Source organism: Aethalodelphis obliquidens, unplaced genomic scaffold, assembly GCF_003676395.1.
Source record: "Aethalodelphis obliquidens isolate GAN/ISIS:26980383/991018 unplaced genomic scaffold, ASM367639v1 scaffold45, whole genome shotgun sequence".
Lineage (NCBI taxonomy): Eukaryota > Metazoa > Chordata > Mammalia > Artiodactyla > Delphinidae > Aethalodelphis > Aethalodelphis obliquidens.
In genome coordinates, this window is record NW_020837989.1 from 8,022,925 (window position 1) to 8,046,934 (window position 24,010).

The 24,010-nt window shown below is 44.0% G+C and overlaps 1 protein-coding gene across 8 annotated transcripts in view; it reads right to left on the reverse strand.

The window, feature by feature from the left end:
- Window positions 1-10,695: 10,695 nt before the first annotated feature.
- The window catches only part of NDST1 (N-deacetylase and N-sulfotransferase 1), a 72,946-nt gene continuing 59,631 nt past the window's right edge, over window positions 10,696-24,010 (reverse strand). For 6 of the 8 annotated variants that reach the window (XM_027081561.1, XM_027081560.1, XM_027081562.1 and 3 more), the window contains 3 exons: window positions 23,741-23,850; window positions 21,922-22,024; window positions 17,133-18,348 (listed from right to left, as the gene is read on the reverse strand). In XM_027081561.1, coding sequence (XP_026937362.1) covers window positions 18,229-18,348; window positions 21,922-22,024; window positions 23,741-23,850 — 333 coding nt within the window. In that variant the 3' untranslated portion in view covers window positions 17,133-18,228. Of the gene's footprint in view, window positions 18,349-21,921; window positions 22,025-23,740; window positions 23,851-24,010 lie in introns of all 8 variants that reach the window. The other 2 variants (XM_027081568.1, XM_027081566.1) reach the window with 1 other exon arrangement.

Below are 24,010 nucleotides of genomic sequence, written 5' to 3' on the forward strand. Positions count from 1 at the left end.
TTCCTGATCTTAGAGAAAATACTTTCAGCTTTTCACCATTGAGAATGATGTTAGCTGTGGATTTGTCATACATGGCCTTTATCATGTTGAGGTAGGTTCCCTCTATGCCCACTTTCTGGAGAGTTTTTATCATAAATCGTGTTGCATTTTGTCAAGAGCTTTTTCTGCATCTGTTGATATGATCGTTTGGTTTTTATTCAATTTGTTGATGTGGTGTATCACACTGATTGATTTGCGTATATTGAAGAATCCTTGCATCCCTGGGATAATTCCCACTTGACCATGGTGTATGATCATTTTAATGTACTGTTGGATTTGGTTTGCTAGTATTTTGTTGAGGATTTTTGTGGCTGTGTTCATCAGTGATATTGGCCTGTAATTTTCTGTTTTGTGGTATCTTTGTCTGGTTTTGGTATCAGGTTAATGGTGGCCTTGTAGAATGAGCTTCGGAGTGGTTTTTCCTCTAATTTTTTGGAAGAGTTTCAGAAGTATAGGTAGTAACTCTTCTATAAATGTTTGATAGAATTTACCTGTGAAACCATCTGGTCCTGGACTTCTGTTTGTTGGAAGTTTTTAAACCGCAGTTTCAATTTCAGTACTTGTGATTGGTCTGTTCATATTTTCTATTTCTTCCTGGTTCAGTCTTGGAAGGTTGTATTTCGCTAAGAATTTCTCCATTTCTTCTAGGTGGTCCATTTTATTGGTGTATAGTTGTTTGTAGTAATGTCTTTTTTTAAAAAAATTATTTTTTTAAACAACAATTTCTTATTAGTTATCCATTTTATACATATTAGTGTATATGTGTCAATCCCAATGTCCCCATTTATCACACCACCAGCACACACCCCCCGCCACTTTCCCCCCTTGGTGTTCATACATTTGTTCTCTACATCTGTGTCTCTATTTCTGCCCTGCAAACCAGTTCATCTGTACCATTTTTCTAGGTTCCACATATATGCGTTAATATACGATATTTGTTTTTCTCTTTCTGACTTACTTCACTCTGTATGACAGTCTCTAGATCCATCCACATCCTTACAAATGACCCAATTTCCTTCCTTTTTATGGCTGAGTAATATCCCATTGTATATATGTACCATACCTTCTTTATCCATTCATCTGTCAATGGGCATTTAGGTTGCTTCCATGACCTAGCTATTGTAAATAGTGCTGCAATGAACATTGGGATGCATGTGTCTTTTTGAATTATGGTTTTCTCTGGGTATGTGCCCAGTAGTGGGATTGTTGGGTCATATGGTAATTCTATTTTTAACTCTTTAAGGAACCTCCATACTGTTCTCCTTAGTGGCTGTATCAATTTACATTCCCACCAATAGTGCAAGAGGGTTGCCTTTTCTCCACAGCCTCTCCAGCATTTGTTGTTTGTAGATATTCTGATGATGCCCATCCTAACTGTTGTGAGGTGATACCTCATTGTGCTTTTGATTTGCATTTCTCTAATAATTAGTGATGTTGAGCAGCTTTTCATGTGCTTCTTAGCCATCTGTATCTCTTCTTTGGAGAAATGTCTCTTTAGGTCTTCTGCCCATTTTTTTGATTGGGTTGTTTGTTTTTTTAATATTGAGCTGCATGACCTGTTTATATATTTTGGAGATGAATCCTTTGTTGATTCGTTTGCAAATATTTTCTCCCATTCTGAGGGTTGTCTTTTCGTCTTGTTTGTAGTTTCCTTTGCTTTGCAAAAGCTTTTAAGTTTCATTAGGTCCCATTTGTTTATTTTTGTTTTTATTCCCATTACTCTAGGAGGTGGATCAAAAAAGAACTTGCTGTGATTTATGTCAAAGAGTGTTCTTCTTATGTTTTCCTCTGAGTTTTATGGTGTCCAGTCTTACATTTAGGTCTCTAATCCATTTTGAGTTTATTTTTGTGTGTGGTGTTAGGGAGTGTTCTAATTTCATTCTTTTACATGTAGCTGTCCAGTCTTCCCAGCACCACTTATTGAAGAGACTGTCTTTTCTCCATTGTATATCCTTGCCTCCTTTGTCATAGATTAGTTGACCACAGGTGCATGGGTTTATCTCTGGGCTTTCAATCCTGTTCCGTTGATCTATATTTCTGTTTTTGTGCCAGTACCATATTGTCTTGATTACTGTAGCTTTGTAGTACAGTCTGAAGTCAGGGAGTCTGATTCCTCCAGCTCCGTTTTTTCCCCTCAATTCTGCTTTGGCTATTCAGGGTCTTTTGTGTCTCCATACAAATTTTAAGATTTTTTGTTCTAGTTCTGTAAAAAATGCCATTGGTAATTTGATAGGGATTGCATTGAATCTGTAGATTGCTTTGAGTTGTATATTCACTTTCACAATGTTGATCCTTCCAGTCCAAGAACATGGTATATCACTCCATCTGTGTGTATCATCTTTAATTTCTTTCATCAGTGTCTTATAGTTTTCTGCATACAGATCTTTTGTCTCCCTAAGTAGGTTTATTCCTGGGTATTTTATTCTTTTTGTTGCAGTGGTAAATGGGAGTGTTTCCTTAATTTCTCTTTCAGATTTTTCATCATTAGTGTATAGGAATGCAAGAGATTTCTGTGCATTAATTTTGTGTCCTGCAACTTTACCAAATTGATTGATTGGCTCTAGTAGTTTTCTGGTGGCATCTTTAGGATTCTCTATGTATAGTGTCATGTCATCTGCAAACAGTGACAGTTTTATTTCTTCTTTTTCAATTTGTATTCCTTTTATTTATTTTTCTTCTCTGATTGCCGTGGCTAGGACTTCCAAAACTATGTTGAATAATAGTGACTAGAGTGGACATCCTGGTCTTGTTCCTGATCTTAGAGGAAATGCTTTCAGTTTTTTACCATTGAGAATGATGTTTGCTGTGGGTTTGTCGTATATGGCCTTTATTACGTTGAGGTAGGTTCCCTCTTCGCTCACTTTCTGGAGAGTTTTTGTCATAAATGGGTGTTGAATTTTGTCAAAAGATTTTTCTGCATCGATTGAGATGATCATATGATTTTTCTTCTTCAGTTTGTTAATATGGTGTATCACATTGATTGATTTGCTTATATTGAAGAATCCTTGCATCCCTGGGATAAATCCCACTTGATCATAGTGTATGATCCTTTAAATGTGTTGTCAGATTCTGTTTGCTAGTATTTTGTTGAGGATTTTTGTATCTATATTCATCAGTGATATTGGTCTGTAATTTTCTTTTTTTGTAGTATCTTTGTCTGGTTTTGGTATCAGGGTGATGGTGGCCTCATAGAATGAGTTTGAGAGTGTTCCTTCCTCTGCAATTTTTTGGAAGAGTTTGAGAAGGATGGGTATTAGCTCTTCTCTAAATATTTCATAGAATTCATCTGTGAAGCCATCTGGCCCTGGACTTTTGTTTGTTGGAAGATTTTTAATCACAGTTTCAATTTCATTACTTGTGATTGGTCTGTTCATATTTTCTATTTCTTCCTGCTTCAGTCTTGGAAGGTTATAGCTTGCTAAGAATTTGTCCATTTCTTTCAGGTTGTCCATTTTATTGGCATAGAGTTGCTTGTAGTAGTCTCTTAGGATGTTTTTTTTTCCTGTGGTGTCTGTTGTAACTTCTCCTTTTTCATTTCTAGTTTTATTGATTTGAGTCCTCTCCCTCTTTTTCTTGATGAGTGTGGCTAATGGTTATCAATGTTGTTTATCTTGTCAAAGAACCAGCTTTTAGTTTTATTGGTCTTTGCTGTTGTTTTCTTTGTTTCTATTTCATTTATTTCCGCTCTGGTCTTTATGATTTCTTTCCTTCTACTTACTTTGGGTTTTGTTTGCTCTTCTTTTCTCTAGTTGCTTTAGGTGTAAGTTTAAATTGTTTATTTGAGATTTTTCTTGTTTCTTGAGGTAGGCTTATATTGCTATAAACTTCCCTCTTAGAACTGCTTTTGCTGCATCCCATAGGTTTTGGATCGTCATGTTTTCATTGTAATTTGTCTCTAGGTATTTTTTGATTTACTCTTTGATTTCTTCACTGATCTCTTTGTTATTTAGTAATGTATTGTTTACCCTCCATGTGTTTGTGTTTTTTACGTTTTTTTCCCTGTAATTGATTTCTAATCTTATAGTGTTGTGGTCAGAAAATAGGCTTGATATGATTTCAATTTTCTTAAATTTACTGAGGCTTGATTTGTGACCCAAGATGTGATCTATCCTGGAGAATGTTGCATGCGCACTTGAGAAGAAAGTGTAATCTTCAATTTTTGGATGGAATGTCCTATAAATAGCAATTAAATCTATCTGGTCTGTTGTGTCATTTAAAGCTTGTGTTTCGTTATTAATTTTCTGTTTGGATGATCTGTCCATTGGTGTAAGTGAGGAGTTAAAGTCCTGCACTTTTATTGTGTTACTGTTGATTTCCTCTTTTATAGCTGTTAGCAGTTGCCTTATGTATTGAGGTGCTCCTATGTTGGGTGCATATATATTTACAATTGTTATATCTTCTTCTTGGATTGATCCCTTGATCATTATGTTGTTTCTTTCTCTTGTAACATTCTTTATTTTAAAGTCTATTTTATCTGATATGAGTATTGCTACTCCAGCTTTCTTTTGATTTCCATTTGCATGGAATATCTTTTTCCATCCCCTCAATTTCAGTCTGTATGTGTCCCTAGGTCTGAAGTGGGTCTCTTGTAGACAGCATACAGATGGGTTTTGTTTTTGTATCCATTCAGCAAGCCTGTGTCTTTTGGTTGGAGCATTTAATCCATTCACGTTTAAGGTAATTATCGATAAATATGTTCCTATTACCATTTTCTTAATTGTTATGGGTTTGTTTTTGTAGGTCCTTTTCTTGTCTTGTGTTTCCCACTTAGAGAAGTTCCTTTAGCATTTGTTGTAGAGCTGGTTTGGTGGTGCTGAATTCTCTTAGCTTTTGCTTGTCTGTAAAGCTTTTGAGTTCTCCTTCAAATCTGAATGAGATCCTTGCTGGGTAGAGTAATCTTGGTTGTAGGGTCTTCCCTTTCATCACTTTAAATACATCATGCCACTCCCTTCTGGCTTGTAGAGTCTGTGCTGAGAAATCAGCTGTTAACCTTATGGGAGTTCCCTTGTATATTATTTCTCGTTTTTCCCTTGTTGCTTTCAATAATTTTTCTTTGTCTTTAATTTTTGTCCATTTGATTACTATGTGTCTCAGCATGTTTCTCCTTAGGTTTATCCTGTCTGGGACTCTCTGCACTTCCTGGACTTGGGTGGCTATTTCTTTTACCATGTTAGGGAAGTTTTCAACTATAATCTCTTCAAATATTTTCTTGGGTCCTTTCTCTCTCTCTTCTCCTTCTGGGACCCCTGTAATGCGAATGTTGTTGCGTTTAATGTTGTCCCAGAGGTCTCTTAGGCTGTCTTCATTTCTTTTCATTCTTTATTCTGTTCTGTGGCAGTGAATTCCACTTTTCTGTCTTCCAGGTCACTTATCTGTTCTTCTGCCTCAGTTATTCTGCTATTCATTCCTTCTAGTGTATTTTTCCTTTCAGTTATTGTAGTTTTCATCTCTGTTTGTTCTTTAATTCTTCTAGGTCTTTGTTAAACATTTCTTGCATCTTCTCGATCTTTGCCTCCACTCTTTTTCCGAGGTCCTGGATCATCTTCACTATCATTATTCTGAATTCTTTTTCTGGAAGGTTGCCTATCTCCACTTCATTTAGTTGTTTTTCTGGGGTTTTATCTTGTTCCTTCATCTGGTACATAGCCCTCTGCCTTTTCATCTTGTCTGTCTTTCTGTGAATGTGGTTTTTGTTCCACAGGCTGCAGGATTGTAGTTCTTGCTTCTGCTGTCTGCCCTCTGGTGGATGAGGCTATCTAAGAGGCTTATGCAAGTTTCTTGATGGGAGGGGCTGGTGGTGGGTAGAGCTGGTTGTTGCTGTCATGGGCAGAGCTCTGTAAAACTTTAATCCGCTTGTCTACTGATGGGTGGGGCTGGGTTCCCTCCCTGTTGGTTGTTTGGCCTGAGGCGACCCAGCACTGGAACCTACGCAGCTCTTTGGTGAGGCTAATGGTGGACTCTGGGAGGGCTCACGCCAAGGAGTACTTCCCAGAATTTCTGCTGCCAGCGTCCTTGTCCTCATGGTGACCCACCCCCACCTCTGCAGGAGACCCTCCAACACTAGCAGGTAGGTCTGGTTCAGACTCCTATGGGGTCACTGCTCCTTCCCCTGGGTCCTGATGTGTGCACTACTTTGTGTGTGCCCTCCAAGAGTGGAGTCTCTGTTTCCCCCAGTCCTGCCAAAGTCCTGCAATCAAATCCTGCTAGCCTTCAAAGTCTGATTCTCTAGGAATTCCTCCTCCCATTGCCAGACCCCCAGGTCGGGAAGCCTGACGTGGGCCTCAGAACCTTCACTTCAGTGGGTGGACTTGTGTGGTATAAGTGTTCTCCAGTTTGTGAGTCACCCACCCAGCATTTATGGGATTTGATTTTATTGTGATTGCGCCCCTCCTACCATCTCACTGGGGCTTCTCCTTTGTCTTTGGATGAGGGGTATCTTTTTTGGTGAGTTCCAGCATCTTCCTGTCAATGACTGTTCAGCAGTTAGTTGTGATTCCGGTGCTCTCGCAAGGGGGAGTGAGCACACATCCTTCTACTCCGCCACCTTGAACCATCCTGTAGTAATGTCTTATGATCTGTGTATTTCTGCGGTGTCCATTGTAACTTCTCCTTTTTCATTTCTAATTTTATTGATTTGAGCCCTCTCCCTTTTTTTCCTGATAGTCTGGCTAAAGGGTTATCAATTTTTATTATCTTTTCAAAGAACCAGCTTTTAGTTTCCTTGATCTTTTCTATTGTTTTCTTCATCTCTCTTTCATTTATTTCTGCTCTGATCTTTACAATTTCTTTCTTTCTACTAACTTTGGGTTTTATTTGTTCTTTCTCTGGTTGCTTTAGGTGTAAGGTTAGGTTGTTTATTTGAGATTTTTCTTGTTTCCTAAGGTAAAATTGTATTGCTATAAACTTCCCTCTTAGAACTGCTTTTGCTGCATCCCATAGGTTTTGGATCGTCATGTTTTCATTGTCATTTGTCTCTAGGTATTTTTTGACTTCCTCTTTGATTTCTTCAGTGATCCATTGGTTGTTTAGAAGCATATTGTTTAGCCTCCACGTGTTTGTGTTTTTTACATTTTTTTCCCCCTGTAGTTGATTTCTAATCTCATAGCTTTGTGGTCAGAAAAGATGCCTGATATGATTTCAATTTTTATTAAATTTACTGAGGCTTGATTTGTGGCCCATGACGTGATCTACCCTGGAGAATCTTCCATGTGCACTTGAGAAGAAAGTGTATTCTGCTGCTTTTGGATGGAATGCCCTATAAATTATCAATTAAGTCCATCTGGTCTGTTATTTAAAGCTTGTGTTTCCTTATTGATTTTCTGTCTGGATGATCTGTCCATTGGTGTTAGTGGGGTGTTAAAGTCCCCCAATATTCTTGTGTTACTGTTGATTTCCCCTTTTATGGCTGTTAGCATTTGCCTTATATACTGAGATTCTCCTATGGTGGTTGCATATATATTTACAATTGTTATATCTTCTTCTTGGACTGAACCCTTGATCATTATGTTGTGTCCTTCCTTGTGTCTTCTAAGAATTTTTATTTTAAAGTCTATTTTGTCTACGCATTGCTACTTCAGCTTTCTTTTGATTTCCATTTGCATGTAATATCTTTTTCCATTCCCTCACTTTTAGTATGTATGTGTCCCTAGGCCTGAAGTGGGTCTCTTGTAGACAGCATATATACAGGTCTTGTTTTTGTACCCATTCAGCCAGTCTATGTCTTTTGGTTGGAACATTTAATCCATTTACATTTAAGGTAATTATCTATATGTATGTTCCTATTGCCATTTGTTTTGGATTTATTTTTTTAGGTCTTTTTTCTTCCCTTCCTCTTTTGTTCGCCTCTCTTTTGGCTTGATGAGTATCTTTAGTGTTGTGTTTGGGTTGCTTTTTCTTTTTTGTGTGTGTATCTATTGTAGTTTTTTAGTTTGCAGTTCCCATGAGGTTTTGATATAGCAGTCTATGTGTGTGTGTGTATATATATATATATATATATATATATATATATATATATATATATATACACACAAGGTTTTTTTAAGTTGCTGGTCTCTTAATTTCAAATGCAATTCCCATTTCTCACATTTGTACTCTCCTCTTCTCATGGTTGCTGGTTTTGATATCATATTTGTGTGTGGATGATTTCCTACTTGACGTATTTTATTTTTTGATAGTATTATAAACTGAATTCTTTTTAATTTCCTTTGAGTTATTGATAGTGTACAGAAGTAAAATTGATTTCTGTGTGTTGATTTTGTCACCTGCAACTTTACTGAATTGATTAGTTCTAAGGGTGTTTGTGTGTAGATTCTTTAGGGTGTTATAGATATAAGATCACGTCATTTCCAAGTAAAGGTAGTTTTACTTCCTTTCCAGTTTAGGTGTCTTTTATTTCTTTTTCTTGCCTACTTGCTCTGGCTAGAAATTCCAGTACACTGAATAGAAATTCCTGATCTTAAATAGAAGGGGGAAAAAAGCAGTCAGTCTTGTCTTTGCCCAATCCAAGGGGAAAAGTTTTCTGTTTTATAACCATCGAGAATGATGCAAGCTGTGTTTCTCATATATGGCCTTTGTTGAGAAAGTTCCATTCCATTCCTAGTTTGAGTGTTTCTATCATGAAAGGGTGTTGGATTTTTCCAAATGTTTGTTTTTTTTTCCTGCATCAATTGAGATGATCATGTGGTTTTTCCACCTTCATTCCATTAATGTGGTATATTACCTTGATTTTTATATTGAACCACCTTTGCATTCCTGAGATAAATCCCACTTGATACTGGCATATAATCCTTCTAGTTAGCTGCTGAGTTTTGTTTTATTATTTTGTTAAGAATTTTTTGCATATGTTTTGATAAGGGATGTTGTAGTTTTATTTTCTTGTAGAGTCTGTGTCTAGTTCAGTATCAGGGTAATGCTAGACTTACAGAATGAGTTAGGAAGTGTTCCCACCACTTCAGTTTTTTTGGAAAGAGTTTGAGAAGGATTGTTGTTAATTCCCCTTTAAATACATGGTTAAATTAATCAGCAAGGCCATTTGATCCTAGGCTTTTCTTTGCTGGGAGTTTTTTGATTAGTGATTCAATCTCCTGACTTGTTGTAGGTCTATTCAGATTTTCTATTTCTTCTTGAGTCACTTTTGTTAGTCACTTTTGTTTGTATTTCTAGGAATTTGCCCATTTCATCTAAGTTATCCTATTTGTTGACATGCAGTTCATAGTGGTCTTTGATGATCCTTTGTATTTCTGTGAAGTTGGTAGTTGTATATTTTGAGGGGTCATTCTCAGTGTCCTAGATCACCTAACCAATTTGATTTCAAGGGTCCCAGAAAGAACAGTCATATGCGATGTTTCCACTTTGGGTGTGCCTCTTGGCCCTTCAGCCCCATCTTCATCAGCCTCAGGACAAAGGTGGCAGTGCCACCCCCAGGCTGAGTCATGGGAGCTGCATGAGTCTGATGACAAGAACTGGATCAGGCTTTACTGAGCGCTCAGCATGAAGCAGGTTCAGGTGAGGGCTTTCCAAGCACTGGAAAAGTAAGGCACCCCTTACTCTTCACAATAGCCCTGGCACCTGCCACCCATTACTATTCCCATTTCACCAATGAGAAGACAGCCTCAGAGACATGAGGTACTTGCTCAAGATCAGATAACCAATATGAACCTGTTTGACATCAGGTCTGCCTATCTGTGCATATTTCGACAACTATGCTATGCAGCCTCCTCCCTTCCCGAGGGACAACACCCTAGAATGGGGCAAAGGCTAGAGAATTTAAGCTCCAGCCTGTCCCTCCCTCCCTCCCTAAAGGTTTGACAGAGTGGAGCCTCCCCAGGTACCTCTAGCGGAGGAGAACCTCCATCTGTTACTACACAAAGCAGCAAATACCCCTCTACCCAGTCCCCAGTACCAGTGAAGAAGTGAAGTGCAGAATAGCATGAGGAGTACGAGCCAGCAGAGGATGTATGTGTACTTAGCTACTCATATTTGTAAAAAAAAAAACTTCTGGAAAGATCCACAGAAACTGGTGGTAGTGGTTTCCCCTGAAGAGGTGAGAGGGGGGTGGGTTAGAGGTGAGGGTTGGGGGTGGGGTGAGCTGTTTAGAGGGAGACTTAGATCTCACTGTAGGCAGTGTTTGCTTTATCTTTGTGGATATATATATACACACATACACACACACACATACATACATACATACTTTTAAATGTCCAGCCTGGAGAGGGACAGGGTCAGGCTCAGTGAGTTCTCCCCACTTTGCCTCATGACAGGAGGCAGGACCACCCAGGGGGCTTAAGGCGGTGGAGTCTCACAGACCAAGGACTCGCAGCTCTGTGACCCTGGCAGAATCACTTAACCTCTCTGAATCTCAGACTCCTCATCTACATAATGGGAATGATGACAATCCCTACCTCAGAGTTGTGGCAAGGATGAAGAGAGACAGCACTTGACAAGCAGAAGGCCTTCCCGACAGTGAGAAATAGTTTTTATTATTCATGTCATTGAATTCTTTATGATATCATCACCTCAACACCATTAACTACCAGCCCAGTCTTTCCCGGGGAGGCTCAGGCCGACTCTAGCCCGTCAGAGACTGGGATGACAGTGTCCCCTGGTGGACATGTTGTGAACTGCACCAGATAAGTCTGACCCATTGGAAAAAGAACATCAGTTAAAATTCAGCTTTATTTTTCCCTTTTACCCATCAATATTTCAGCATGTACGACTTAAGAGCAATGACATACTCTAACAGAACAGTAATCAAAATCACGTAACTTAACATTGATAAAGTACTATTACCCAGTGTACACAGTCCATATTCACATTTTGCCGGTTGTCAATATGGTGCTCTTTATAGTAACTCTTTCCTGGTCTAGGACCCCTCCAGGATCATAAGTGACATTTGATTGCCAGGTCTCTTCAGTATCCTTTAATCTTGAACCATTTCTCCGCCTTTCTTTATCCTCCATGACCCTGACAATTTTAGAATTCAGGCCAGTTATTTTGCATAATGTCCCTCAACGTGGATGTGCCAGTGTTTCTCCTTGGGTAGATTCATGTTGATGTGTTTGTCAGGAATTTCACAGGCGTTAGGCTGTGTCCTTCTCAGGCAAGCAATGTCGGTTTGTCCCAACACTGGTGTTCACTCTAACTCCCCCATTTGTGAGCATGTGGGAGCTGAGTCACCTATAGTCACACAGCGAGTCGGAATCCTCAGCTCAGGGGCTTGACAAGTGCTCAGGGTACCTGCAGCAAGGCAAGAACTTCCCCCCAACAGCCAGGGCCTCCTCAGGCCCCACACTTTGGGTGCCTGTGGGCTGGGGGAACAGCAGGGCTGCTTTCACGGTAGCATCCCACAACAGTCCAGCTGCCTGGACCCCCTTTCTGCTTCACCCATTTCTAATTACTTTTAAGACTTTTTCATTCCACAACTGATACATGCATTTTCATTGTGTTTAGTAAAGTATTTCAGCCAAAGCTAAAGTCCCCTTTGAAATCTTCTCCCCTTTCCCTGCGCCCTCTTCCAGAACTAACCAGTTAACAGTTTGGCGTGAGAGAGAGAGAGATAGCTACATTGCCAGGAAAAAAAATGCAGAATAGCATAAGCAGTACGAGCCAGCAGAGTATGTATGTGTACTTAGTTAGGGAGCATTCTCTTTCCACAAATGGTCACACTTAGGTCAGTCTCAAAGACATTTCCTGGTGGGACCTGGAGACTGAGCTGATTATTCTCTCCTCCATCGTCATGTTTCAGCATGTGGCCACACGAGTGGCTACTTAGCTGATCCCCTCTAGATGGACATCTAAGTTGTTTCTTGGGCTTTGCTATGACGGAACACACTGCCCTGTGCACCTGATCCAGGGCTTCTCTGAGGGAAATGCCCACTTCCAGGATCCAGCACTGCTCCTGGGGCACCATGTCCCCTGAGTGGTCTCCTCACTTAGGGGGTGAGGAGGGTTCGATGTGTCTTTGTTCACTCAACGTATTAGAATTGCAGGACTCTTGGGACCTCTGAGAGCACCTGGGCTGGGCTTTCATAGTGTGTTTCAAGGATTTCTAGGGTTCCAAGATAGTATGGTGACAGAGAGCAGTTGAACTGATGACAGTCCAGATACTCACCCCAAATCCAACCAGAAACACCCTTCCTGCCTCTACCTGGTTTTAATTAAGTTTCTCTTTAAAAAACAAAAGGCTGTTTTAAAATTCAAAAATCTCTGATGTAGCCTGACCACCTACCCAGCACCGAAGCGCACCTGTATCATGCAGATCCACTGCTCCCATTAATGCAGCCTCCACCCATGTTCTTGTTGCCCCACGACCCATACCAAGCTCCCAGCTGACAAACCCCAAACAGGTGTCTGCAAGTGCTGCCCTTGTACCATTGGGGTTGGTGTTTTGATGTGCTCCCAGTTGTGTCCCAGCATGCCCCAGGGCAGCCGTCCACAATTCCGTGGAGTTTCTCTGGCTCATCCTTTGTGGCCTGATTCAGTGTTCCCACACTTTCCTGTGCGGCAGGGAGTTTGTTTAAAAGCCACATTTCTGGGTCTCCCTGCCAGAGGTTCTGACTGAGTGGACGGGACTGGGGGAGCCTGGGAATGTGCATTTCGTAAAGTTCCACAGAGGCTCCTGCCTCTCTGCTCCCTGCCTCTGCCCCTCCCCCGCAAATCTCAAACTCAACCAGGCTGGGAGGGCTAGGAAGTCATTGGTTTTTACCCAAAGTTTTCATTCCTCGGGCAGTGGGACTCTGAATTAATTAGAACCCGTAGAAGCCCTCTATCTGAGCCAGGGTTTCCCAGAGTGCTGAAGAGGTTGTTAAAATGCAGGTGCTCGGGCCGCACCCCACATCTGCCAGAGAGGAATCTCTAGGGGCACAGCCGGAGAATCTGCATTTTAAGCAAGTTCGCCAGAGTAGCCACTGAGTCCAACTCCTTCCACACCCCTAAGAGATGAGGGAAACCGAGGATCAAAGCATAAGAGTGACTTGGCCCGGTCACTTCACACACTGATAGCAGAACTAATTCTAGACTGAGGCTCTTCTCAGTGCAGTGCTCCAGCCCCAGCACTTCTCAACCATCTAGCGTGGCTGAGGGCTCTTTGTCACCTGAGACACCCCACTGGCTGTCCTGGGACAGGCCTCTGCTATCTAGAAAAGCTTCAGTTTACAATCCATTGAACTGATCTTTCACAGTCACCTTGTGTGTACGGGGGTGGCCAGACTGGCCGTGCATGTGAACATCCTTCTTTCCACCCTCCCCTGCGGGCCTTGCAAAAACGTCAGACAGACGGACAGACAGGACCAATGTGTACAAACAGAACCCCACTTTATTAGCAGTTAGTTCAAGATTGTACATTAATGGAGGGAAGGTTCCCACTTTTAACACAACCCAAAACGGCTGGTTTGAGAGCCCTGACCAGGTGAGCGGGGTAGCGCCCCCCTCTCTACTCCTCTCCGCACTCCCACGAGGGAAGGAAACCTCTGCCTGCTCCCCTAATGTGCCCCGCACCCTCTCCAGTCAGCCCTCTCCTCTCCCCAGGAAATGACATGAATTTCATGCACAAATTACAAAAGGAGCCCTCTTGCTGATAATAAAAGCTAGCACAGTCATAGAAAACCCTCTCGGCCCTCATTCTCCTCAAGGGCCACAGAGAGGAAGGAGAGAGGGAGGGGTGAACTTATTAGGATAAAACACAGCCAGAGTCCCCCCACAGGCCCTTGACATTGACCCCACACAAAGCCCATGCCTCTCCCTTGTGGGAACTAAAAAATGTCTCTGGCTGTCTGAGCTGGCGAGGGAAAGCGTCTGGGGGCAGGCAGCCCTGGGGACCCAGCAGTGCCTCGTGGGCAGTGGTGCGGGGGGCCTGGGACCTCCATCCTCACTTCAACTACAGCAGACCTGCTTCCTTCTTTGATGTCTGAAAATCCATGCTGTAGGCCCATCTGCTCATTCTAGATGGGGAAATTGAGTCCCTGGGAGGAAAACTGTCACTCAGCTACTCAGTGTACTCAACTGGGACAAAATTTCACATCTCCTGCCTCCAGCCCAGTGCTCTTCTCTGCAACCGCAGTTTGGGTGGGGCAGCGCCCCCCCGCGGAGCCCTTCGTTGGTGCATCCCAGGGGCTGGCTCTGCTCCAGTGCACACAGACCATGGGCCTCCAGGAAATGAAAACCCAGAGACCACAAAACAGAGAGAAAGAGAGATGCTCTTTGGTGCCCTGTGCTCCATCACCAGGAGCAAAGGGGGCAGCACAGGATCTTCTGAGTCTGGGATGTCTCATTCCCGACAGGCCCACACTGCGTGGTCCAGCCTCTTCTTTCTACACCCTCCCAGGCGCGGCTGTGATGCCTCCTCCCTCGCCCTCTCCAGCTCTGGCAGGCCCCTCTGCTGACTTGGCACTTGGTACAGGTGACAGCAGAGGGGCATCTTAGGATGGACTGAAGTTTTCAAGTCAGCACAAAAGGTACCAATCCCCATAGCCTAAATCACCCTTGCCAATACAGGGGTTAGAGGAACTTGTTCTGTGACACCGTGAAGAAACAGACAAATCCAGCATGTGGGACTTCTATAGGACAGCAGCCTGCTAGCCTCCGAAATAATGTCACTCAAACAACCAGAGTGAGCAGAAGGGAAAGTTTACTGACTTGAAAGAGATTTTAGGAAACACAGTTCGATGCAACATGTGTACCTTAACTAGTTCCCGATTCCAAAACCAGGTGTAAGTTATTTGGGAGAACTGTGAATATGGGTTGATTAGCAGATGTTGCTGGGAAATTACTGTTGTGATACTGGGTGTGATACTGGGCCAATTGTAGGAGAATGTCCTAGCTCTTAGGAGATGCAGGCTGAAGCATTTGGGGTGGAGTCTCCTTCTGTTTGCAACTTTTAAACTAGTTCAGAGAAAATATGCTTGTACGGAAGGAAAGATTAAAATGTGGCAAAACACTAATTTTAAGTCTGAATGGTGGGCAGTGGGAGCTCATGATAAAATATTTGGTACAACACTTACTTATTTACTTGCTCTTTCTCCTAACAAACCTGTGGGGACGGCTCGATGTTGGGACCAGCAATCTCTGCGAGTCAACCTAGTGGTATTCTTCTACTGGGAACAGACCACTGCTCCCTCAGCTGGGCCCCAGAGGCACCGGCTGCTCCTACGTAGGGGCTCGAAAGAGACCAGTCTTTAAACCTCAGACTCCTTCTCCAGGTGCAAGATGCCCGCACTGTGGGCAGCTCTAGAGCCCCGAGTGACGGAGGCAGCTGCACATCCCACCTGCACCGAGCTTGAGGCACAGGTGTGTGGAGGAGATGGCAGAAGGGATGGTAGAGGTTTTTTTCTTGTTTTTGGCCAGTGACTTAGTAAACGTGGAAGATGCTGAGGATACTGCACCCACTGACCTCTGGTTTTCTCCTCTCGTGGTGGTGGTGGTGGTGGTGGTGGTGGTGGTGGTGGGGAATCTGTGTGCTCAGCAGCTGAGAGAACCTAGAGGGACTTCTCTCCTCTCCCCAGTACCTACCGGTCCTGGAAGTGGGTTCTCGAGAGAGATTCGTTAGTGGGAAGGGAAAAAGTAGCAGTGACAAGACAGACTGAGAACATGTGACAGGTCAAGTCCCCAGCCTCCCAGAAGGGCCTGGACAAAAGTCTCCAGCATTTCCTCTGCTACCACAGGGCCTCAAACCTGCCTGTTTCTTCCTCAGGCCAGAGGACGAGGGGAGCGGACCTGCCCGCCCCACGAGGACAGGCTCTGGGCAGCCTGCCCAGGTGTCCAGGCCCAGAGGGAAGATCTCAGATGGTGGGAGCTGTGACATCCTCACGGGTCATGCAGCAGAGCCCCGCGCTGACAGACGGGAAGTGAGGCCCAGGTTTTGCACTATGGAAGCTGCTGCCCGCTCTGGGAGTCTGGTTCCTGGTGCAGGTAAGTCTTCACAAGCGTACACGCAGACATGCCACCCTGTCCTCAGACACTCTGCTTCTCATCCCCTGCAGGGTTAGCAGCAACCAGGGTTCCCGGGTTCTAAGGCCCCAATGAGAAGCATGATGGAAACGCTTCACTCGGGAGGCAGTAGAGCCAGATGCAGCTGGCCCTGTAGGACATTCCACTTCTCCATCCCAGTGGAGACCCTGGGAACTAAGATCCAGGCTCCCAGGCTGGGAAAGAACCTTTTGAGGTGGGGAGAGCACGACAGGGATGCAAATGCAGATCTGGAACTGAGAAGGCTCAAAGGCACCCTGGCTGGGAAGGAGTGGTTTGTCCCCATATCCTGGAATGACCAAGGGCGTGACTAAAGGAGGGACAGCAACCTGGCACAGAGTAGGGTCCCAAGGACGGGCTCAGAGGCAGTGTGGCACTGGAAGAAGAGCACTGGGCGCGGCATTGGGAGCCTCGAGTTCAATTCTTGGCCCTGCTCCCAATCGGTTCTGTGACATCAGCCCCGGAGGCCACCTCCCATTTCTGGACCTGTGTCCACACCCATTGAAGGACCCTTCAGCCCCAACATGGTAGAGTCTTCTGAACAAGACAAGGCTCTCCAGAAAGGATTTCCCAGGCGTCAGTTCAAAGCTGAACTGGCAGTGGGAGGGGCTGGGGAAAGGCACCCCAGCCTTAGTCACTTCACATTGTTAAAAGATGGGGGCGGGAGGGGTGGGTAGGAGCAGGCCCCAACCAGAAAATAGCCCAGAGACACCCCCCCCCCTTGTCGGCAGGGGGCCTGGAGACAGTTCTGTGGCTCCCAGGGCAGCTCCCAACCTAGCACCATGTGAGGGGAAGGGGAACAGGCCAGCCTTTAAGCCCCGGGGTCTCCTACCCCAGCCTGGCTGTTTCCTTTGGCCAAAAGTGCCCCAGGGTCACCGCGCTTCATGAAGCCAGATCTCCTGGAAAGAGTAGGTCTTCCTTATGCATCCCGCCACCTGTTCACCTGGGGCAGCCCCGGGGCGGCCATGGCACTTGCCCTCTCCCAGGGCACTTCCATGCTGTGTCCTTGAGGCCTCCGCACATGAACACGGCCCCCCCCCCCTTCCATCCCATTCTCTAGCACTGAGATACGACGCCCTTTGGGACTGGGGCCTGCCACCATTTTGTACGACTGAATTAAAAACAAACCCAACCAAAAAAAATATAATATATATATATATATATATATACATGTTATATATATATATGTAACACAGTGCGACCCCAGCACCCAGGGTATAAACTCTGGCACCAAGAAAAAAAAATATTAAAATACTTTAGCTTCTTAGTATTTGGGAGGTTAAGGGGCTCTCTAGAAACCCTTGGCCACAGGCAGCTGGCGCAGAGCAGGGATGGCAGTCTCATCAAGTCTGCCCAGCATCTGCCAGGGGCCAAGGCCAGGGGGACTTAGGGACAACATATGTACACTGGGACACGTATACGGCCGACTCCACGACCGCCTCAGTCCTTTACCACAGGAAACACCACACATGTCATATCCCAGGGGGAAGAACGGGGTAGGGTTGAGGCCTGGGTCTCTGGGTCCAAATGCGTGGCAGTGCCCCAGGGCCCTGAAGGAGGCCTTTAGGACTGGGTGGGTACTGTAGGAACCAGCGATTCTTTCTCTAAAGAGGGAAGGTGAGATGGGAAGGTATGAAGCAGAATGGGTGTGGAGGTCCAGCGTTCTCTCGAGCTGGACACGCTCACACCCAGCCTAGGGACCACCTCTGGGTTCCCAGCTGACCCCTCTGAAGAGCCTGGCTTGAACCATCACGGAAACGTCCAATCTCTCTCCCTGGTTTGGCAAAAGCCCCAGCTGGGCTCTTCTCCTCGTTGTCTGGAGGACAGGGAAAATACTACTGAGTGGACACCCTACTGGAGCAGGGAGTGATGGGATGGAGAGGGTAGGGTGGGTGGAACACAGGGACGGAAAACAGAGTCCTGTGGACTGCTTCCTACCAGCTTGTGGTCTTCCACCAACAGGAAGTGGCCTCCCCGTGAAAAACTATGAGCAGAATGGACCCTGGTTGGCGAAGGAGGTCCTAGAGGCCACCAACCCAGCACTGGACGCTCTGAGGTGCGTGTGGACCTGCCTGGGCTCTTCTCCTGGCCCTACCTGGGCTGCAGCAGAGTATTGCTTGTAAGTACTTGGCCAGCCCGGGCCCAGCTCCCCACTCTGCAGGTCAGTCTGGCTCAGCGTGTGGCGGGACGTCCCTGCCGTCACATTCAGTCTGGCTGTGGTGGCCGTGGCTACCTGGTGTTCTGGAGCTCCTCCCGTAGCCAGGTGGGCAGTGTCTGGCCCATCTTGTACAGCAGCTTGGAAAGCTCGATGTTGTGGTCCCGGTAATAGTCCTTCAGGAAGGCGCGGGACTGTAACAGGAAGGAAAGCTCAGATCTTGGTCATGTGCTGACTCAAGAGTGACCCCCCCCTTCTTTAAAAACCACCATTCTGTTGGCATCATCCCACACTCCCATTATTTATTCACAATCTTCTTCAAAATCACAACCTTCAAAAGAAAACTCATATAGTAGGAGCACCAAAATACAGCACACAAGGTCAAAATTCTTGTGATTGACAGGGAGAAGAGAGAGAATTAAAACCAGGGGCAAACAAGAAAAGGGAAACATAGTATTTTGTTGAGGATTTTTGCATCTATGTTCACTAGTGATACTGGCCTGTAATTTCCTTTTTTTGTGGTATCTTTGTCTGGTTTTGGTATCAGAGTGATGGTGGCCTCGTAGAATGAGTTTGGGAGTGTTCCTTCCTGTGTAATTTTTGGGAAGAGTTTCAGAAGGATAGGTGTTAACTCTTCTCTAAATGTTTGATAGAATTCACCTGTGAAGACATCTGGTCATGGACTTTGGTTGGGAGTTTTTTAATCACTGTTTCAATTTCAGTACTTGTGATTGGTATGTTCATATTTTCTATTCCTTTCTGGTTCAGTCTTGGAAGATTGTACCTTGCTAAGAATTTGTCCATTTTTTCTAGGTTGTCCATTTTATTGGCATATAGGTGCTTGTCATAGTCTCTTAGGATCCTTTGTATTTCTGTGGTGTCAGTTGTTACGTCTCCTTTTTCATTTCTAATTTCATTGATTTGAGTCCTCTCTTTTTTAAAAAAACTTTTATTTTTTATTTTTGGCTGTGTTGGGTCTTCGTTGCTGTGCGTGGGGCTGTCTCTAGTTGCAGCGAGCCGGGGCTACTCTTCATGGTGTTGCGCAGGCTTCTCACTGCGGTGGCTTCTCTTGCTGCGGAGCACTAGCTCTAGGTGCCTGGGCTTCAGTAGTTGCAGAGCACAGGCTTCGTTGGTCCGCAGCATGTGGGATCTTCCCGGACCAGGGCTTGAACCCATGTCCCCTGCATTGGCAGGTGGATTCTTAACCACTGCGCCACCAGGGAAGCCCTCCTTTTTTTCTTGGTGAGTCTAGCTAAAGGTTTATCAATTTTGTGTATCTTCTCAAAGAACCAGCTTTTAGCTTTATTGATCTTTGCTATTGTTTTCATCTCTATTTCTGCTCTGATCTTTATCCTCAACAAAATACTAGCAAACTGAATCCAACAATACATTTAAAGGAGCATGATCAAGTGGGATTTATCCCAGGGATGCAAGGATTTTTCAATATCTGCAAATCAATCAATGTGATACACCATATTAACAACTTGAAGAAGAAAAACCATATGATCATCTCAATAGATGCAGAAAAACCTTTTGACAAAATGCAACACCCATTTATGATTAAAAACTCTCCAGAAAGTAGGCATAGAAGGAACCTACCTTAACATAATAAAGTCCATATATGAAAAACCTACAGCTAACATCATTCTCAATGGTGAAAAGCTGAAAGCATTTCCTCTAAGATCAGGAACAAGACAGTGATGTCCACTCTCACCATTTTTATTCAACATAGTTTTTAGAAGTCCTAGCCACGGCAATTAGAGAAAAAGAAGAAATAAAAGGAATCCAAATTGGAAAAGAAGAAGTAAAACTGTCACTGTTTGCAGATGACATGATACTATACACAGAAAATGCTAAAGATGCTACCAGAAAACTACTAGACCTCATCAATGAATTCGATAAAGTTGCAGGATACAAAATTAATACACAGAAATCTCTTGCATTCCTATACACTAACAAACAATGAAAGATCAGAAAGAGAAATTAAGGAAACAATCCCATTTACCATCGCATCAAAAAGAATGAAATACCTAGATGTAAGGCCGGATACTATAAAACTCTTAGAGGAAAACATAGGCAGAACACTCTCTGACATAAATCGCGGCAAGATCTTTTTTGACCCACCTCCTAGAGTAATGAAAATAAAACCAAAAATAAACAAATGGGAACTAATTAAAAGCTTTTGCACAGCAAATGAAACCATGAACAAAACAAAAAGACAACCCTCAGAATGGGAGAAAATATTTGCAAATGAAGCAACCAACAAAGGATTAATCTCCAAAATATATAAACAGCCCATGCGGCTCAATATCAAAACAACCCAATCAAAAGCTGGGCAGAAGCCATAAATAGACGTTTCTCCAAAGAAGACATACAGATGGCCAGAGGCACATGAAAAGATGCTCAACATTGCTAATTATTAGAGAAATGCAAATCAAAACTACAATGAGACAGCCCCTCACACCAGTCAAAATGGCCATCATTAAAATATCTACAAATGACAAATGCTGGAGAGGGTGTGGAGAAAAGGGAACCTTCCTACACTGTTGGTGGGAATATAAATTGGTGCAGCCACTACGGAGAACAGTATGGAAGTTCCTTAAAAAACTAAAACTAGATCTATACAATATGATCCAACAATCCCCTCCTGGGCATATATCCAGAAAAGACAAAAACTCTAATTTGAAAAGATACATGCACCCCAATTTAATAGCAGCACTATTTACAATAGTCAAGATGTGGAAGCAACCTAAGTGTCCATCAACAGATGAACGGATAAAGAAGATGTGGTGTATATATATATATATATATACACACACACACACTATAAAATACTCAGCCATTAAAAAGAATGAAGTATTGCCATTTGCAGCAATGTGGATGGACCTAGAGAATATCATACTAAGTGAAGTAAGTCAGACAGAAAGACAAATACCGTATGATATCACTTATATGTGGAATCTAAAGAATAAATCTATTTACAAAACAGACTCAGAAAACAAACTTATGGTTACCAAAGGGGAAAGGGAAGGGGGAGGGACAAATTAGGAGTATGGGATTAACAGGTATACTGCTATATATAAAACAGATAAGCAACAAGAATTTACTGTATACCACAGGGAACAAGAAACTACCACAATATTATAAATCAACTATACTTCAGTTTTTAAAAAATTATCAAGGGGTAATGGAAAAAAAAGGGAAATGTAACCAGAGTCACAGTGTGTGCCCTTTCCCCTATATCCTTATACATGCCATCCCCTCCTACAAGAATGCCTTATCCTTCCATGCCATAGGTCCAAATACCACCCCATCCTTCCAGACCCAACTCGAGAGACACCCGCCCACCCCCCCACCTCATCTGAGAAGCCTTCTTACCCATCCAACTTCAAGTGGCATGTCCTTGTTCTGAAGTCTCACAGCACTTGTTCATACCTAACTACACAAAACACTTCCTCCCTTGTATTCTACTTATTGGCACATGTGACTCATTTCCCTCCTAGACTAGGAGCTCCTTGAAGGCAAAGAGCAGGTCTGATTCATTCTCAAAGCCCCATTGCATTCAGCCCTTGTAGAAGAAATACTCATTTGACTAAATCAATTCTGATCCACTATATCCCCTAGCCCACATTTCCTCCTGTTAAGAACACCACCCAAGAAATGCCAAGACCATTGAGTGCTGGGTGTCAGGTAAAGAGAAGACTCCCTCCAGTACAGGGACCCCCAACATTTATTCCCCTGCCGCAGGCAGCAGGTCTGCTACTTACATCCAAGTCCATCTCTGGGTATTTCCGGCCCTTGCTTTTGCCTAGACACTTGGTTTTTCCTCCTTCGAGCAGCTGGCACCAAAATCCTTTCTTTGGATCAAACCTGTGAAGGTGGGGAAAGCCTGTGGGTGGGAGCTGGCCCGGCCGAGCCCAGCCCCTTCCCACTTCAGGCAATGTTCACAGACCTCAGGAATGGCAGAGCCTCCTAGAAAATCACAGGATCCACTCCCATAGGCAAACTCTGGTCTGTGGGACTGATACTTGCATCTGTTTGCCCAAGCTCTGGCTCTGGGCTCCACTAAACACACCTGCCCCCTCTTCCCAGCAGAAGGCGGGCCGCACGCTCTGAGATCTCTCTTCTCCTGACTGGGCAGGCTCAGTTGCTGCAGCAAGTCCCTAACATGAACACTTCCCATCCTTCCTTATTCTGGAGGTCCTCTTAGCACTCTCCAGCTCAGGGGTGAGAACCCAGTAGGGGGAAAAAAGTTTAGTGGAGGTTCTTTTGCTTTTTAATAAATTCAATCTTTATCAAGAAATGCTGTATCTACAGTTGCCTTTAAGCATGTGCATCACTGGAAAGTTGTGGTTTTTTTCTAGTGAATTTCAGAAATGATAGAGCAAGACTGCCTTCAGAATTGAAGTCATGCTGGACCTTCAAAGGTATTTTGGGGAGAGGAGATCTGATGCTGTCATGGGGAGGAGAGGCATAATGGCATCAGAATTCAGTCCCAGATCAGGAACCATTAGGAGGTTCTTGGGCATGAGGACAGAAGGAAAACACAGTTCACATTTGGCAGGAGAGGGAGATAGGGATTTTTGAATGGGTCCCAGGGTAGGCACATGTGATGGTAATGGTGGTGGTGATGATGATGAGAGTAGCTATCATTTACTGAGATTAGTACATCCCGGGCACTGAGCCAAGAGCCCCACCCACATGCTTTCATTCAAGACAGTGACCCTCCGGAGGTGGGAATTATTACCTTTATCCCCAACTTACGGAGAAGGAAAGTGAGGCTTGAAGGAACTACGACACATGTCCGAGGCCCACAGTTAAAGAAGAGGTCTGGGATCCTAACCCAGGCATCTCTACTGCCACAGCCATACCCGCAGCTGCTGCTCCTTTCTACCCTCAAAGGGAAGGACTTGACTACCGTTTTCCACCTTCCGTTTTCAACTTCCAAAGTAAGGAGAAGGGAATATTCTTGCTGAAGGGCTTTCCTAAGAAGGTAGCTGGGGAAGGTGACTGTTTCTCCTTCTCTTGAGACTCCCTCATTCAGATGAGTGTGTCACCTGTCTGTGATATACCCTAGGAGACAGCCTCTCCCCAGCCCTGAGCCCCCTCAACACAGGCTGGCACTTATCCATCTTGGGACAGCGTTCTCAATGCACTTGCACTGGGTTTTGAGTGATGGGAATGATTAGTCAATGACAATATTTATAGTATCTTTTTCCTTAAATTATATTGAAGTCATAATCTAATGATAAGAAACCCTTGTGGGAACTGGAATTGCTCATTGCTGGTCTAACTTACTTAGGTAAAACACTGAAAATGTTCAGCCCAGAGTGAAAAGAACACTCCAGGTGTAGGACTGACCAGAGTAGAACAGAGTCATCACCTCCCTTTTTCCTGAGTCAATATCTTTATTAATATGACTCAAGTCACGTTAACTTTCCTGCTAGACTGCCATCAGGGACATGCGTACTTCCTCACATTTGCTGACTAATCTGTGTTTTTCTCCTAATCATTCAAGCCTTTGGCTTTTGGGCCCAGGTGCCTGCTCAGGACATCCCCCCGTTGAAAGGCCAGGGTAACACTCACGCCAAGGTTTTGTGGTAGTCAATGGTGTTCGTCACCCCAAGGAACTTTTGCACTGTGTCCATCACTTTGGCAGGTTCCGTTCGCAGCAGTTTGCCATCCAAGACCAGAATCTGGAAAAAAAGCAAAAGGAGAGTGTGATCTGAACCTGTTTTCACTCCAGTGGCAAACAGGCCCCCAGTCTTCTGGGTCAGCAGCCATGGTTATAAATTGGGGACCCCACACTCTGTAGACTGCTTCTTCCTCCACCTGTGGATGGGAGGTGCCCCCATG